Source organism: Bidens hawaiensis, unplaced genomic scaffold, assembly GCF_021521415.1.
Source record: "Bidens hawaiensis isolate Kalapana, Puna unplaced genomic scaffold, B.hawaiensis_p1.1 tig00014615_1, whole genome shotgun sequence".
NCBI lineage: Eukaryota > Viridiplantae > Streptophyta > Magnoliopsida > Asterales > Asteraceae > Bidens > Bidens hawaiensis.
The window spans coordinates 519,196-536,778 of NW_027492274.1; the positions used below are offsets into that span (position 1 = coordinate 519,196).

The 17,583-nt window shown below is 35.3% G+C and overlaps 1 protein-coding gene and 1 pseudogene across 1 annotated transcript; one reads left to right on the plus strand and one right to left on the minus strand.

Moving 5' to 3' along the window:
- The first annotated feature begins 7,877 nt into the window (after positions 1-7,877).
- LOC143547099 (uncharacterized) lies at positions 7,878-10,424 on the plus strand. Its single transcript, XM_077038605.1, has 5 exons — positions 7,878-8,473; positions 8,873-9,149; positions 9,681-9,809; positions 9,917-10,143; positions 10,243-10,424. Exons 1-5 carry the CDS (start codon positions 7,878-7,880, stop codon positions 10,316-10,318), a joined length of 1,305 nt encoding a protein of 434 aa, XP_076894720.1. The 3' UTR covers positions 10,319-10,424.
- A 14-nt stretch (positions 10,425-10,438) lies between these two features.
- LOC143547105 (putative galacturonosyltransferase-like 10 pseudogene) lies at positions 10,439-11,712 on the minus strand (annotated as a pseudogene).
- Between the last annotated feature and the right edge of the window lie 5,871 nt (positions 11,713-17,583).

Here is a 17,583-nt window from a genome sequence, read left to right on the forward strand (position 1 = left end):
GCTTGTCCTCCCCTGCTAGGGTTGTCAGATCCCCCACCCCACCCGCACCACAGGTCACCCCTACCCCTCCCAGACCCGGTCCCCGCCTCACGGCGCGGATCAGTGTCCCTTATGTCCCACCTACCTCTACCCCACCCAGACCTACTTACCACAGGGGCGAGTCCTCCCGCCTCCAGCCTGAGCCTGTGCCTCCACCCGTGTGGGGTACCCCCAGGCTGGAGAGGGATGAGCGTCCCTCCTCCGAGGCTGCATGGCTTCGAGTGCTCCACGAGCAGGTGGTTGATCACACCGTCGCCTTGACGGTGGGGATTCAGAGGAGGAATCACTTGGCGGACTGCGTACTGGACAGCCAGTACGCGATTGGCCAGCTGAGGAGGGAGGGTGCATACTCCAGTGGATGATTGACCGGATGGAGACACGGATCCGGGGTTTGATGGCGGTGTTAGTGGTGATGGTGGCAGTGATGGTGTGGTTGGTATACCACCATGTTTAGATCATGTTAGGGTGGTAGTAGTCATGGTCCGCTTTTTGATACTCTGTGTAAGCAGTTAGTGGCGATGCTAACATAGAGTGAATATTGGGTAGTTATAGTACAGCCACTAGCCCATAGGGGGTCTCTTTTTGGGAATATCATTGTAGATACTTTTGGTGTATCATTCAAGCACTGACCCATAGCGGGTTTTTAATTTATTTTCTAATCGAACTTGACTTTAGGCGAAGTTAAACCTTAGGCGAACTTAGCTTTAGGCGAAGTTAAACCTTATGCGAACTTAGCTTTAGGCGAAGTTAAACCTTAGGCGAACTTAGCGTTAGGCGAAGTTAAACCTTAGGCGAACTTAGCTTTAGGCGAAGTTACCAGCTAGGCGAACTTGGCCGTAGGCGAAGTTAAGCTTTGAAGGCGAAGTTAAGCTTTGAAGGCGAAGTTATCAGTTTGCAGGCGAAGTTATCAGTTTGCAGGCGAAGTTGCCCAGTTCGCAGGCGAAGTTGCCCAGTTCAGCTACGGGTTTGGTTTTTATCAAGCAATTTGGCTATTTTAATACCCTTGTTATGGTTCGACATCACCCACTAACGTTCCCTAACCATTTCGTTCGTATATATATCCCGTATATACTATAAAGCTTGGATCTTTAAGCTTAAGGACATTCAATAAAACATAAACTTTAAAGGTCAAGAACATACCTTTTGTGCTCGTTTGGATCTCGTTTAACTTGTTTAATCACAACTAATCGTTTACTCTCTCTCGGATCTTGCCCGTTTCTCTCCCTCGGCCGCCGGCCGTATATGGCGGTGTGTGGTGTGTGTGTGTTTTGGAGTGTGTAGAGATTATGATGGAAATGAAATGAGGGTTTAGGGGATATTTATATCCCTTAAAGCCCATGGACCTAAAGCCCATTCTCATTTAACCCATCTCAATTAATCTAAATCCATGATCCGTTCTTTACTCGATATTAATTAATTAATAACGCGGAAATCACTAAACGTAACTTTCTTTATTCAACATTATAAATTTTAGGATGTTACAAGTTTGAAGTTATACAAAAATAAAATACTTGAACAGACATGAAGCAAATAGTTTGGACCATGAGAGTGCTTCTACATTTTCACCATTATGAAATCCGTCACCCACAACTGGGCCTCTAAACGGTAATAGTGGTGGTAAATATGGGCCAAAAAATCATTGGGCATTTGTAAAAATCCACAAACAACCCACCAAAATGGGCCTTCTCTTCAGAAATAGAGGGGTCTTTAACAATCGACTCAAAAGCCCAATCATACACCAAGGAGGGCAAGGAAGCCAATCCAAAGAAGTTAAGTAGGGCTATAGCAAATAAGCAATGCTGTTTTTCAATTGATGAGGGGTTCAAGTTTAATTATTGTTAAAGCAAAAAGGACATAATATTCAGAAGTAGAGTTAGATTTGCCATCTAAAAAAGTTTTAAAGTGTGCTTCATATTTTCATAATCTAACTATCTATATAATTACATACTATAAAATTCTATGTGTCAGTCTCACATCGCTTTCCATCCCTTCTAAAGCCACCAAATTGCTTGATTTCTAAATGGAGAGCTCTCATTTATTTAACCCGGTTTTGACCTGGATAACCTTACGGGTCATAACACCCCTTTATTTTCTCCTAATTGCCTCTCCCCGTCAGCTCCGCATCCTCGCTATGTCCACCATATTCTGTCACAAAACACCCATATATCCTAATACATACGCATCGCTTCTGTGATATGTCAAGGCTTCCACAAATAGTGCTGATGATCTGCAGGATGTCGACCTCAGAAACAGAGTAATAATAGCGATTGTTAGATGAAGATTTGTAGCATACTAGCCTTTGGGAATTGGTTTGTAAGGTTTCCGGATGGAAGGCTTTTCAATAATTACTTGTCATTAATTTGATATGATTTTCACTAAGAACACATGCCCTTTTTGCAGGTTTAGGAAGCGTATCTTGAAGATTGAAATGCCCTCATCAATTCATATGAACGTTGTCATGCCAAAGGTTAGTGTTGTACAGCCTTTTGTTGTTTTTTAATAATAAGAGGTAAGTGTCATTTTAGTACTTGTGATTTGTTTAATTACGCAACTTTAGTACCATTTTTGAATTTATTGCAAATGGCTACCTTACATTGCTAAAATTTGCAATTTAAGTACTTTTCACTAACTCCGTCTATTTTTGTCCGTTAAGTTAGGGGCACTTTGGTAACTTTATTATTTTATTTTCTTTTAATCAAATTCCTCCTTTTATACAAAAATATGCATTCATCTTCATCCAACCATTTCCCAGTTACAACAAACATCCCCTTTTACCAATTTAACAAAAACCCTAGCCTACCATCAAGACCCACCGCACACCCCTGACCAATACCCACCGCACATCTCTCTCTATTATATGATGCTGGATGAACAGAGGGGCGGCGGCTCGGCTGTCTGAATTCGCCAATTCAAAACGCATGGGAAGACAGCGAATTGGGTTTTCAATGTTGAGTAGCAGCGAGATGTGAATGGGGTTCAAGATTAGGGTTTTTCTATGTGTTTGGGGTTAGGATTTCCATCACCTGTCGCCTGCTCAACAGGTCAAAACCAACCAGATTGGAGGCAAGTTTCGTCGATTAGCATCAATTTTATTTGTTTGGGGTTAGCTTTTCACGGCTGCTAAAGACCTTGGTCGGCTAGATTGCAGGCGAGTTCTAATGGTTCCGGCAACCGTGAAATCATTAAAACCTTTTGTCAAATAGGCTTTCCATCAATTTGAACTGACTCCTGCCTCGCTCAAGATGTTGATTAACACCAATTTTATGTTTAATTTTCTGCAAGTTTAGGGTTGAATTTGGGGTTTGTTGAGATTTACAGTGGTGGAAATTGTGTGATAGAATGCGACGGTTCATACTTCAGCCTTTTATTTCATATTGAAAGAAAGAGGGGTGAGAGTTTAGGATTAGGGGGGATTGTTGTCTTTTGTGAAGATTTTGTTGATTTTTTTATTTTACATACTCAGTTTTTTCTTGTATCGATGGTCACAGGTGGGAAGATCTTTTGTGTAGGAATTTTCTGGTTAGGAAAGTATAAAAAGGGTACAATTTGATTAAAAGAAAACAATATAAAAAAAATAACAAAGTTACCAAAGTGCCCCTGACTTAACAGGTAAAAATAGACGGACTTAGGAAAAAGTACTAAAATTGCAAGTTTTAGAAATGTAAGGTAGTCATTTGCAATAAATTCAAAAATGATACTAAAGTTGCATAGTTAGACAAACCACAGATACTAAAATGGCACTTAACTCTAATAATAAATTTCTAAGTCAATTGTTAGTAAAATTGTTGCCATTGCTGTTAGGCTTTGGAGTAAATGATGAGAATGGTGTTAGGGTATTCCTTAAATTAACTATAATAAAAGAATACTTTTTTCTATCTTTTTGTTTAAGAACTTGAGCTCAAGTAAGAAAGTAAAAGGGAAATTCTATTTAGAGCTGATTTTAAGCTTAGGTTAAGTAAACAATTTAGAATGGGCGGGTTGGTACATTCGAAGGTAAACATTCCCATCTTCACTATCACATTGGAGGATATACAAAAATATGGATCCTGAATTGATTGTTGGATGATATCCTCATATATCTTATGCTTTCATATACAAAAATCTTATTAGTGTATGTATTTTCATATTGAAATTTTATTATCACGTTTACTGTTGAACTTAAGTCAAACCTTGATGACCAAGCGGAGATAGCTCAGTTTGTAAGAGAGTTAAAACTTAGTTACAAAAGTACCAAAAAGAAGCAAAAGCTATCCTTAACAGCTCATCGTGCCAAGAGTTAGATTTTAGTATAGACGGGAAATGCTTGATGTATGCATTAGATCCAGTTTTTTAGTCAATGTTGCTTAGGTTTTGCTTGAATTGCATGGCGGTTGTTTGTTGTCGTGTTTCTCCTTTACAGGCAATAATACTCTTTTGGTATATCATAGCTAATGCAGACTGCAGAGTGCACTCTATGGGTATAAGCTTATTTGTGTTTTCCTTTAGCAAATTTAAAACTTTAGGTTCTTAACATTTGACAATTTTAATCCATTTAGTTTATAAATTTATGGCCATTGATGAATATATCCTGATCCTAGGCCACTTACATTATAAAATTATAAATTATGATGTTTATATCCTGAGTTTCAGATGGTGCGCCTGTATAAGAGATGATTATTAGAGTAACAAAACTTAAGATGCATATTTTGTTCACCTATAAACGAAACGGTAAACATTCTTGGTGGCTTTAATGGAAAAGGGAGGGTCTCACATACATCAACTCTGCATTATTGAAGTATATATATATGCATAAAAATGTTCCATAAGAATATGTATACTCTTATTTCAAAACAAATGCAATTTATGATAGGCATGTAAGGTTGTTTTGTACTTCTGTTAATGCTTTTCATCTACTTTTTGACTCTGTATGTGTGGAAAATCCTCAATGAGGCTTAATGACATGATTATTGTGTTAATTAACTCTGTGGAGATCTTTATGGTCGTATATCCCTACCTACACTTGAAAAACAAAGATTACAAAGCTAAAATTGCAAAAAGGCTATAGAAGGATTAGAAGCTTCATGTGAAGTTTCAGTTGATGGTCGGTTTACCCAAACAAAGAGTATTTTAAAATATATAACGTGTTAGATTATAAAAAATTAACTATATGTTCACATTTATAGAAGTAAAAAAAATATAATAATTTTCTCCAAAATGAAATTAAACCCTAAACGAGAATAAAACCAAATATTCGTCTTACCCGTTTCAAATCGATGTGAATGTGAGCTTACCTTATCAACAAAAGCCATACATACATACATACATACATACATACACTAAAATAAAAAAGTAAACTCTTTAATAACTCTACACATAATTAATGAAAACACAAACAAAAAGAAAATAAAGTATTAGACTTGTCCGTTTGAGATATACGTGAAAGTGAACTTATGCTTGAGAAATTCAAACCCATCAATTTAATCAAAAGCCAACGCACTATGAAGCCCAAAATTGAAATCTCAAAAAACAAAATGTTGGACACTTGGACCACATTACTTAATAGATCCACGAGAGCTCATTTGAGGTTATCCATTAAACATATACGTTCCGTATCACCTACCAACTCTAACAAGTCCATACAAATGTAAATAAAACAAACTAAACTTAACTCCAACTAATACCTAAACACATCATATAAGAAAAATATATATTCATAATAATATAAAAAAAAAACTAAAAGTGTATATATTTCTCTGTTCTACACTCTAAAATTATCTTTATATGTTTTCCAAATATCAAAGAAATCAATTTGTGGTTCAATACTGAATCAATCGTGGTGTAATTGATCAAGTGCAAGATCAAAATTGAATAACTTTGGAGTTTGGATAAAACACATGTGGGCGATGCACGTTTGACCACATATTAACAATGTCTAACATTTTAACAAATTATAAACAACTGACAATATAAGGAGCGTTATTGAGTATAAGTTCGGCCATTATATATATATATAGATAAAAGTTGAAATGCCGTGCCACAAAGATTTTTTTTTTTTTTTTTTGAATTTTTCGTTAGTTTCTATGATATTTAGTCAAATAATTTGGAGGCATAATAAATATGGATAGTGTTGGGTGCGGATTTTTATCCTCGGAATTGAGCATAACTTGAGGATGTTGACTCAAGCGGTTATTCTGAGGAAGGTACGTTGACTAATTCAATTATCTTATATTATCTAACTGTTTTGCAGATAAGAGCACGTGTTAAATATGTTTATAAGAACGTGGATTACAGCGGAATACTGCTTGAACTTCGTCAACAAACAAACGTGGGCAGTAACGGCTTGCTGAAGACTTAGTCTAGGAATTCTGGAATAATCGGGATATCAGTTGTAAATCTCTTATTATATATTGAGCTGATAATTTCGATAGGTCACACACAACTCACTGTTTAGCTACTATTACTCATTGTATCACTTAGCTCACGATCACTTATCAGCTCCAACACTTTGTATTCACCGATTTCATTATTAATAATATTGACGGTGATAGTTTTCACCATCCGGGGGGTTTTTTGTGCCGGAGATCATAATAATCAAGCGTTAATTCGACCAAAAGTTACGTTCATATTCCTTAACCGAAGCAAATTCGACTAAGGATTAAGTTGTAAACTCTTGACCGAAACGAAGACTATTATAATCAAGGGTTTTTTCCCTCGTAATCATATCTTTGTGTTCGATCTTTTTACCATTAAGCACCTAGCCTCACGCACTAATTTGATCAAAAGTTAGTTGTTAATTTTTGACCGAAACAGATTGTGTAACTTGATGGTTGTTATTCTAAATGTTTTGCCTTTGTACAAATTTTGATGTGGGTTCGAGGCCCATATTATGTAAGTAATGAGAATTATTTTTCTTAGTATTTATTTTGATATTTCAATGGTATTTTTAGGCGGAGCATGGATTTTTTTATTTGTTTTCTCTTTTATATACAATTTTTATTATTCTATTTGTTTGAAATATTTTAAAATAAAGAATTTATTATTTGAGTTTATTTTCGATCCCGGCCAAATTCACATCGGTTCACCACCGTAATGCCTGGATTTTAACGATCGAGTAACATCATTTTAAATATGTTAAATGTATCATAAGCTATACGAGTGCCGGTATCCTTGCCAAGATCTTATCATTTTAATTATAAGTTGTACGTGTGTCGATACTATTTTAAACGTTTACATTTTATTTTTTTATTGGTGCCGGTGTAGTAACGAACGTAACCAATACCGACTGAGTTCGCATTGCTACGCCGCCGCAATGCAGCGTGTTGTTTACCTAGTTTGATTGATTGTAGGATATCTGTGACGGTGCATATAAACAAGTTGATTTTGATCTCCTCAAATCAAGTTGTATACACCCTACGGATTTAAAAGACATGTCAATTTAAAGATACGCGATGCGTGTTTGAATTGACTTTAAGATTACTTAAAAATGAACGTATTTTTATATAGTTTTTAACATGACTTGGTTTATAAATTAAGCTAGTTTTTTTTGTTATTTAACTCTATGATCTATAAAAGCTGTATCTTATGAACAAGTTGCTTAAAGTTATAAAAAAATACAAAGTTAGAATTTTTAACTAGCACAATATTGAATAACATTAGGGACGAGCAAATTCGGTACCGGTACCGATTGGTACCAAAGTTGAGTTTCGGGATCGGTACGGTTCGATACGTTACAGTACCAATATTCTCGAATTTTTATCTTCGGTATTGGTACTATCCCGGTACGGTTCGATACGTTACAGTACCAGTATTTTCGATACCGGTACCGGTACGGTACCTAACTTGTCCCTATATAGCATGGTATGCTCGACCGACCCGACCCGACCCGACCTGGCCCAGCTCCATACATTGAAAAATCCGCAAGAAAAGCAAACAGAATCAGTGGCAGCGGTGGTGGTGAGAAACAAGTGGTGCAGCGGAACGCTACAAAGCCTCGCCGTACCGGAATATTCGCCACCACCATCAGCCACCGTGAGCTTATTATCTCAATGGCAGCAGCAGCAGCAGCTTCTTCCAGAGCTCTACCGTTTCATCGACTCACCCACCAGAAACCACTTCCACCTCACCGCCAATTCATTTCCAGTCGTTCTGGTTCTGGTTCTGCTGCCACAATCAGCTGCCGTATCCACGGAGTCAACAACGGCGGCGGTGTTTCCGACGACTCTGTATCCACTAACTCCTTCTACCGTGAATTCTCCGTCATCGCCAACTTGTTGAAGCAAATTGAGCCCTTGGACACTTCTGTCATATCCAAAGGCGTTTCTGATTCCGTTAAAGACTCCATGAAACGTATGGTTTCATCCATGCTTGGTTTGCTTCCCTCGGATCAGTTATCCGTCGTCGTTAGGGTTTCCAAACGTCCTCTTGTTCGATTACTCGCCTCTTCGTTAATCACAGGGTAATTGGCATTTAATTGTTTAAATTGTGATGCATGCTTTGCTTTGTTAGTATTTTTAGTGTACTTGGATTAAATGGTCGACCAATGTAATCATAATAAACATTTTAGGGATGCGCAGAGTGCATGCTTGTTTTAGTTTGTTCCTGTCACACATAATCATAAGTGTTAAATGGGGGCAATGTTAATGAAATTCAAAATTACGTTCGTACCATTTGGTATTCTCTCCGGTTCAGCTCTCACGAAATTTCATACTAAGTTCTTGTCTCAGTTTTATCCGGTTAAAGTATTTGTGGAACCACCAAATAACTTTTAATATGAAAGTTTTCATACGACACTCTGAAAATTCACGTCGAAATTCCCAAATTCTCCAACGTGCTTATCAATTGGTGTGTTGTTTAGGTATACGCTGTGGAACGCTGAGTATAGGGTTATGTTGATGAGGAGCTTTGAAAGCTCTTCAATGAAAGTGTCAAAGAGGTTCAATTCAGGTGATTGTGGTGATGCTGGAAAGGATCAGTGTGAAGATAAAGAGAAAGTATGTGATCAGAGTGTTGAGATGGAGTATTTTTCTGAAGAATTAGAGAGGTTGAACCTTCAAAGTGGTTTAGCTGATTTGTCTCCTGATGCTATGAACTACATTCAAGAGTTGGAATCAGAGTTATCTACAGCCAAGAAGGTGAGACAACTGCAAAGTTTATCTTTCATTTTAATAATCAAGATAGCTGATGATAGACATTAGATTAATACATCGGCTTATACCAGAAGTCAACACTCAATAAATTGCCCAAGGATATTGTGAAAATATCAAAAAAACTTGCCTTAATCTCAATCCTACTCAGAAATAGGGTTGCTTAAAAAACAAGCCAACCTAGCTTCAGCTCAAGCTCGGGCTCGAAACTCTTAGCGAGCTGAAATTTGAGTTTGAGCTTGGCTTGGATAAACCTCGAGCAAGCTTGATTATTTTCGCAATCTTGTAATTCTTGCACATATGGATAGAAATAACAAAAATGGGTTTCTTGACTGGCCTGCTTAACTTGAACGGCCCCAGCTCAAAATCTAAACGAGCGTCTTTGCTTGTTTATTTATGAGCTGATTTTGAGCAAGTTTCAAGCCGTGAGCAAAGATTTTGCTCTGTGTGCGTGTGACTTTATGGCTGTAAGTGTGTGATGAAGCTTGATGCAAATTGTGTCTTATCCCATTCTATCAGGATCTGCACACTCAGAAGCAGGAAACTATGCAAATAGGACATGCAGCAGAAAGTAACAACGATATATTGAAGTACTTGCGATCATTAGATTCAGATGGTAATCACTTTAACTTGCATATATGCATTCTAGTTTATTTATAATATAAGTACAAGTATTGAAGCAGTTTTCAAAGTTCTCAACCCGTCTACCAGTTCTTAAGTGAACCACCCTATATATTTATGTATGTGTTCCGAAGCTAACTTTCTCGTGTGATATGTTTCGACAGTTAAATGAACTATCAAAACCATCATCTTCAGAAGTAAAACGAATTCTACAACAACTTGTTCATTGTGCATCCACAAAAATTTTTAAGAAAGATCTCACCTCTGGTTTAATGGGAGATTCACTAGTCCAAGAAAACTACAAAAATGACAGTGTTAACTTCTGTGAAACGCGGGATCATCTTGCAAAACTGCTTTTCTGGTTAGTAACATCACTATCACATTACAACTTCTGTACATGTTCAACATTTCATGTGTTTTAATGGTCTCCAGTTATGTAGTTAACACAACTCGTCTACAGGTGTATGCTTTTAGGTCATCACTTACGAGGTTTCGAGAACAGATTGTATCTGAGATATGCAGTTGGCTTCGTATGATCATCCATCTTTGCAACATATAAATAGATTACGAGCAAGTAGACTATGTGTGCTCTTATAAACCTAGTTATGCTACCTAAATATCGAAATCGATGTTCGTTTCTCATATTCGTGTATATATAGGCATACAAAAAGAATCTCTCATATTCGTGTATATATAGACATACAAAAAGAATCTATCAAACAAAATTTCAAGAATAACAATATACACCAAAAAAGAATGAATCAAATTACAAATAACCAAATTACATCATCTCAATTGTTGTTTAGAGTGTCTATAAAGATCATAAGGCAACCATAGCTCATCAACCGGACACGGCTCACCCGCGTCTAGTCTCACCCATGGTTTCCCCTTCCCACTCCAATGCAACAAACTGACCGGACCCGGATGCAATGACCTACAGCTATGAACCCTGTTGTTCCCACCAAGCCCTTGTTGATTCCACCTATGGTCAATCGCCGCCACATCAACACCAAACACCAACAAAAACGGCGGTAACGAACCCAATTCGTATATCCTCTCCTCCTTTTGAACCTTCATCCATTTCTCAATCCTACCCCTGAAATCTTCTTTCCTCCACTTGACCAAATCCATCACCATTACCCCTGTGTTGAAATAACAAGGCTTCTTCCCATCAAACACACTCGCCCGACTCGAATCAGACCAAAACCTGACGGTAAAATACTTGGTGAAATTCGCGTGACAGTAAACCGGAGCTCCAATCGTTGATCCAACTAACGAAACCGACCAAAGCTTCTGTATATCATCAACCACAATAATATCCGAATCCAGATAAATCACTCGTGTCACACTCGGGTCAAGCATGTCCGCCAAGTACGTTCTCGCGTAATTCAACGGGTCTTCAAGCGCTTCACGAACCGAATACGAGATCAGATGTTTCACAATATCATCATCAAACCTATAAACCATGAAATCCAAAGACGGAAATATGGTTTTGATGATCCGGGTCAAGTCTTCAGGTTTAGGCGATTTCGATTCGGATGCAATGAAATGGAACTTAAGATTTTCAGGACAAGAAGTATGTTTTAGTATCGAATGAACAGCAGCTACTGATCCTCTCAAGTAGTTAAAATCAAGAGTCATTGCCACGTGGATGGTTCCGGACACCCCGCATTGAGCACCGTTAATGTACTCGGGTGCTTCGATGTAATCCACATCCACGTTGTTGTTAGTCCCATAAAGTTCGACTTTTGAAGGTGTTTCAGGAAGTGAACGGATCGCATGTGTGGGTATAATAATAATAGTCAACAGAAAAACAAAACCAACAGCTTTAAATCGAAGCATATCATAAAATAAATAAAAGGTTGTCTGTCCGGTCGGAAAGTCAAAATAGGTGGTCGGATTGGAGTATGAATGTTGGATGAAGATGAAGAGGATGTGTGCGTATAAATATAAATATTAATTGGAGGAAGAAACGCGTTTTGTTTGGAACACGGAAGGGGTGGAATGGGAGTTTGGGGATAGTTGAGGGGGTGATTTAGAAAATTGAGTTGGGTTTTAAAATTCAAAGGTTGAAGGTTCGAGGAGAATATACATACATAATGTTTGTGAGTGTATCATTGATTTCCATGTTACCACGTGCCTGCTTCTGCTCTGTTCTGCTACATTATTATTTCATTTCATATATATTCCGTCTTCAAATTTATAACAAGTAGTAATTAGCTAATTACACGTTTTTAAATAGAATAATAACTTATTTTAACAGCAGTCAACGACCAGTCATGTTACGAATAGTGATAACTTATTTTGAACAAAAGAATCTAATCTACTTTTAAATATTTTTATAAACTAGTATACATGTAGCTTTATAGGATTTGAACTCCCCCAAAACATCTTACTACCAAATCATGAAACTAGAGGTGAGATTTTTTAAATACTTGGGATGAGAACTGTAAAATCTTATCTTAAGGGGGTGGGAGTGGTCTTCCTGACTCACAAAAGCCCACCTCCTCCCATTCAGTACCAACCACCACGGGGTGGTGTTTCGCTGCCATTCTTTCTTTCCTGAATCGGTGTAGTGATCCCAAATTAGAATGTTTTTTGCGCCTCAGAGCCACAGGTTGGTTATCATATACTAACAAATTAAGAAGAAAAAAAACGAAATTCTATTAGGACCATCCAAATTAAAAGTTCTGATTGTAGTGTCACCGAACCCGGCTCGAGACCACTCACCACACCCTTAGAACCATCTTTGAAGTAAGTTAAAATTAAGAATTAGATAGATTGTGCATGTATTTAGGAGTATGTTAATCTATTAGCACCACGTTACCCTTTACACCTTTTGATATAGCATTGTTTTTATATAATTTAAAATATGGTATATGTAAGTTTAAATACGCTGATATGTTTGTAAATAAATATATATATTCATAAAAATTATATACACTTGAGTCATGTATTTTTTTTGTCTATATAAAATTTGTACGACTCCACATTCTTTAAATTGTAAATCGACATAAAGATTTTAAAAAATAGTTAAAAAGTTAAGTGGTTAGTATACAAAATAATTCATAGGTGCCAACTTATATGAGTTGTTCTGCTACATCATTTGATTACAAACAACTCTTCGGCCATCATTCACAACCCATCTTCATAATCATGGATCTACCAACACCACCATTAACCACCTAACACACATAATCCCCACCCACCAACCACCACATTGGATGGAATATCCCTAAAACAAGAACACAAAACATAAAAAACAAAAATCAAAAACCCTTTCACCCTTCACCGCCACGCACCGCAAAGAAACCCTAATCAATGACGTTTTTTATTAACCTATGTTTTTCTTAACCTTTTGATATGAAAGAATAACTTTTGGTCTAGTGGCATAAAGCGTTTATCATGATCAAAGTGGTGCGTGTACGAGTCTCACGAAATTTACATTACTACATTAGCTGAATTTTTGAATTAGATTTCTTAGGGTGTCTTGTTAGAAAGAGTTAGAATATATATATGTTTTAAAATCAAGAAAACAAATATTATCTTGAGTACAACGAGTATTTTAAAATACTTTTTTTTACCTCACCTCGCTATTATCTTCAAGGTCTGATACTGGATTTTTATACTACTGAAGTCCTGCCAATATGATGAACCCTTTGAATTAAAAATGGTATTTATTCTCTGATTTCTGAATTTGGACTTTTTGAAAATTACAAATACCGAGACCAAGGTGTTTCCACTTACCGCTACAATTCATATAACCTTTCTTACTGATTTTTTTTATGAAATACAGAAAAGAGTAATAATTAAATAAAAGCATAGCATTGCTAAAACTAGATTCAATGTATCTAATTCTTGTTTACCGTATTTAATAAATCACATGTACATGGGTTCTAGCACGCTATCTAATTAAGTTTATAAAAATTAGAAGCTTTAATTGTTATAACTTCACAAGGAGTTTATTCTAGTACAAGTTTACCATAAAGGGGTCTAGACCATAAGTTTATAGACACGTTTAATGTTTATGACATTGTTAAATATGTTTCCAAGTGAGTTGAACTGGTGTATCCCGTATTCCCGTTCATGTTGATGTGCAACATTGATTTGTGTGGTAGTATATATATGTCCTTTATATATTGAGGGAGGTCCAACATCAAAGAAAATATTCCATGCAATTTATATGCTTATTCATTTTAGGACTGTATGTATCGATGTATCCTAATAGGAACTCGTTGGGTGGGTTAAGTTCCAAAAACGAGAAGAAATGATTTTCTAATGATATTTTTTGGTTTCAAACAAAGATTGCAATTTATAGGAAAGCAAATACATGAAAGCAGGAAAGTAATAATGAAACTAATTAAAGATAGATTTCATAATAACTTGGCTTGCAAGAAAAGTCTAGTTTTTCTTAATCAAGAAGTCGTTTAAGGATCTTTCTGACTCGAATGAATGGATCTCCGGGCTGTGTCTTCAATGGTTTGGTTGTGTTTGATGATTGGCCCGTATCCTATTATCTTTTAAGAGTTTTACAAACTTTTTCTTTAGTAGTATCTTACAGATTGTTCCTTATAGAGTCATGACATTCCTTAGCACATCGCGTTGTGTAAATGACCATGTTATACATTTCGTGTCGTGTCATTTTTCTTACTAAGCTATATATTTAATCATGTTAAATAAGTCAGGTCATATGTAATCCGCTTATTAATTAAACTTGTTTTTCATTTTTTTTAGTAAGTGTAGTCTTGTTCAAAGTAAGTTAACCCTGTAATTATAGAATTAATATTTGATACAACACGACACACATTGTCATGTCTAGCTAGAACAAAGTCCGACTTTCTACCTTCTATTTCTCAAGCGTTTTACTATAACTTTTTTTTAGTCCTCTAACTTAAAATGGATCATATAGCTTGTTTTTTAAATTGAATATATATATATATATATATATATATATATATATATATAGTTTACTAGTAATTTTTTTATGAAGAATACATATTGTATAATTAAGACCTGGAAATAAACGTACAACTTATTTATTCAGATATTAGAAGAGTATGATTTGTTTTTCTAGCCTATAAAATAAATCGCATATTTTAAGAAGTTAAATACTCATTTTAAAACTTGAAAATGGATTTTTAGTGTCGGGGAGGCGTGGAATATTTGAAGCCACCACCCATGTTTTGTTCTTTCGTGTTTTTAATGTTAGCATGAGTTAACATAGGATAGGATTATACAAAGTCATTTTGTTCATATAATATAATTAGAAAGTTATAAAACTGTATCAATAGTCATGTGGTTGAAACAATTGTTTACTTATGTAAAATATTTATGTAAAACTGTATATGGTTTTTGTCCTATCATATGTCAAATGTTTATTTTACTCTTTACAAAAAAAAAATGGATTATTTAAGCATGTCACATATCATACTCCGTATATAGTTGCAAGATTTTTTAAAAGTAACATAAAAGTGTTTGGGTGAATTTCATATTCCTGCAGACTTCTAGCCAAAGAGCCTCCCTAATGACTTGTTTGTGATATGAAGGATGAATTCCCACGTACCTTAGTTGAGCGGCCTCGTTTGTGGGACACTTTTGACGAGGAAAACTACAAATGTATAAAGGTACCGGGTTAAGTTTGGTTTATCTTTTACTTTTTTAGTTTTTGTGTTGTTTCTAATTTGTTTTTATACAGCTGTAATAAACGCTATGTAACATACAAACGTTCGGTAATCTAGCTCTTAAGAATTTTTAAAACTCTTTTGCATTATTATTTTTTGTATTCTTAAGCATGTTTTGTGTAAAAGTGAATAGTTTATTATAATAAAGATTAACTTTCAAAGTTATATGTAAAAGTTGGTAACAATGTAAACAACTTAAGTATGTTTGAAAAATATTACTAACTAGGTTAGCGGCCCGTGTATCACACAGACGGAATCACGGAAATTAATAAATTCATCAGATAAAGACAAAGATATATGATTGTTTATTTGAATAAGTATAAAATTCTGAATTTATGTGTAAAGATGATTTTACGTAAATATTATGTTTTTTTTGTAATTAGAATAAATTGGATGAATAGAACGTTATGAGAATTGCAGGTTCACCATTTTAACAATTTAACGTATTTGATAGTAAATTTATTATTAGGTGTATAAGATTTATTAGAATATCACATAATCGTTATATGTAAAAATTTGTATAAGCATTTAAAATATAATATTGAAAAACATTAAGTTACAAAATATAGTGAAATCATAAAGTATAATGAAAGTTGTTGGTCGGGTAATATATGAAATTGCATATTACAAAATTATATGAAAGTAATTATGTTTGATAATATGTTGTGATGAAACTTGAAAGTTTAGGAATAACGTATCACTGTCGATTGTCTTACATGGTGAAATGACTTTTGATTTTATATTTTAGCTATTTAGTAACATAAGTTAGTACCATAAGTAATTAAAAAATTTAAGTCATATCCATGCTATTAGCTGGCTAATTATGGATGGAATGAGAAACAAATAAACATATTTAATTTGAATTATAATTTAAGTTAATTAAATAAAATTTTGAAATTGATAAAGAGTATATGTGGACATGATAAAATGGTGTCATGTGTCCACAATATTTTGTTTTAGCAGTATAGTAAGATGTATCATGTTGTGGATCGTGGTCCCTGACCAACTCAGGGGAAATCAGTTTAAGTTGAATTTTGAACATCCCCTTACCCAAACAACCAACGTAAATCCGGACAGGAAGTTGTGTGGAAAAATGTGAATTACTTTTTTTCACATTTGAAGTGATCAACACGTTTAGACTTTTATATTTCCCAACTATTTTTTTCTTGTTATAAAGACAAGTTAATATATACATCTAAAGTGGCCATTGATGAATGAAAAATTAAAAGACGCGTGAATAAAATAAACAAGTCAAAAGAAAATCAATTCGTTCAAGTTAGAGGGCATGCGGTTCTATTTGACCAGCTTAAACAATTAGTTAACAACCTTCCTCAGATATGGTTTGAAAATATCCTAAACCTACTGGCTGAGTTATTCAAACACGCAAAGCCGACCAACTTGCTTTGATTTAGCTTGTTTATTCGGCTTCAACCGAACAACATGCATCGGTTCAAGAAAAGCACGTTAATGGACATTAATTTAGAGTTGAAATGCAAAATCTAGTCGTGTTGTTGAGATGTACGAGGTTCGTGGTTTGACCATTGAAGAGGAACGTGGATGTTGACAAATCAAATACGGTTATACGGGTTTTCATCAAGTTACTTAAATGGGCTTTTTTTTTTCTTGTATAAATTGAATTAACGTACCCGTAAATGACGCATGATTGAATACCGTAATGATGAATTGAAAATAGCAACTTGGATTAATCTTGGAATCGTGATGTCACTATCAGATTAAACTATTTGAGGGTACACTCAATGCTTAATCGGATTAGACCAAGATTTACTTAACAGACAGAATTTTGATATTGATATTCTTGTGAGAAAACCTTGTACCAAATTTTGATGATCATTAGAAAAAATTTGTCATCTGCATTTGTCTACAGTTATCTCCAAACCGTCATCCACCAAAATGATATATATTGATAAAAAAACAAACGGATCCCTAAAAGGATCATTATCAAACTTGGCCCATATTCAATTAATCTCAAAAGCCTTTTACGTAGGCTTATATGCAATTTAATATAAAATGCCCAATTCATTAAATATGAATTAAAACCAATTAATTACAAGACATGGCCCAACCGACAACACAAATATTATTATTGAACGAGCATGCAC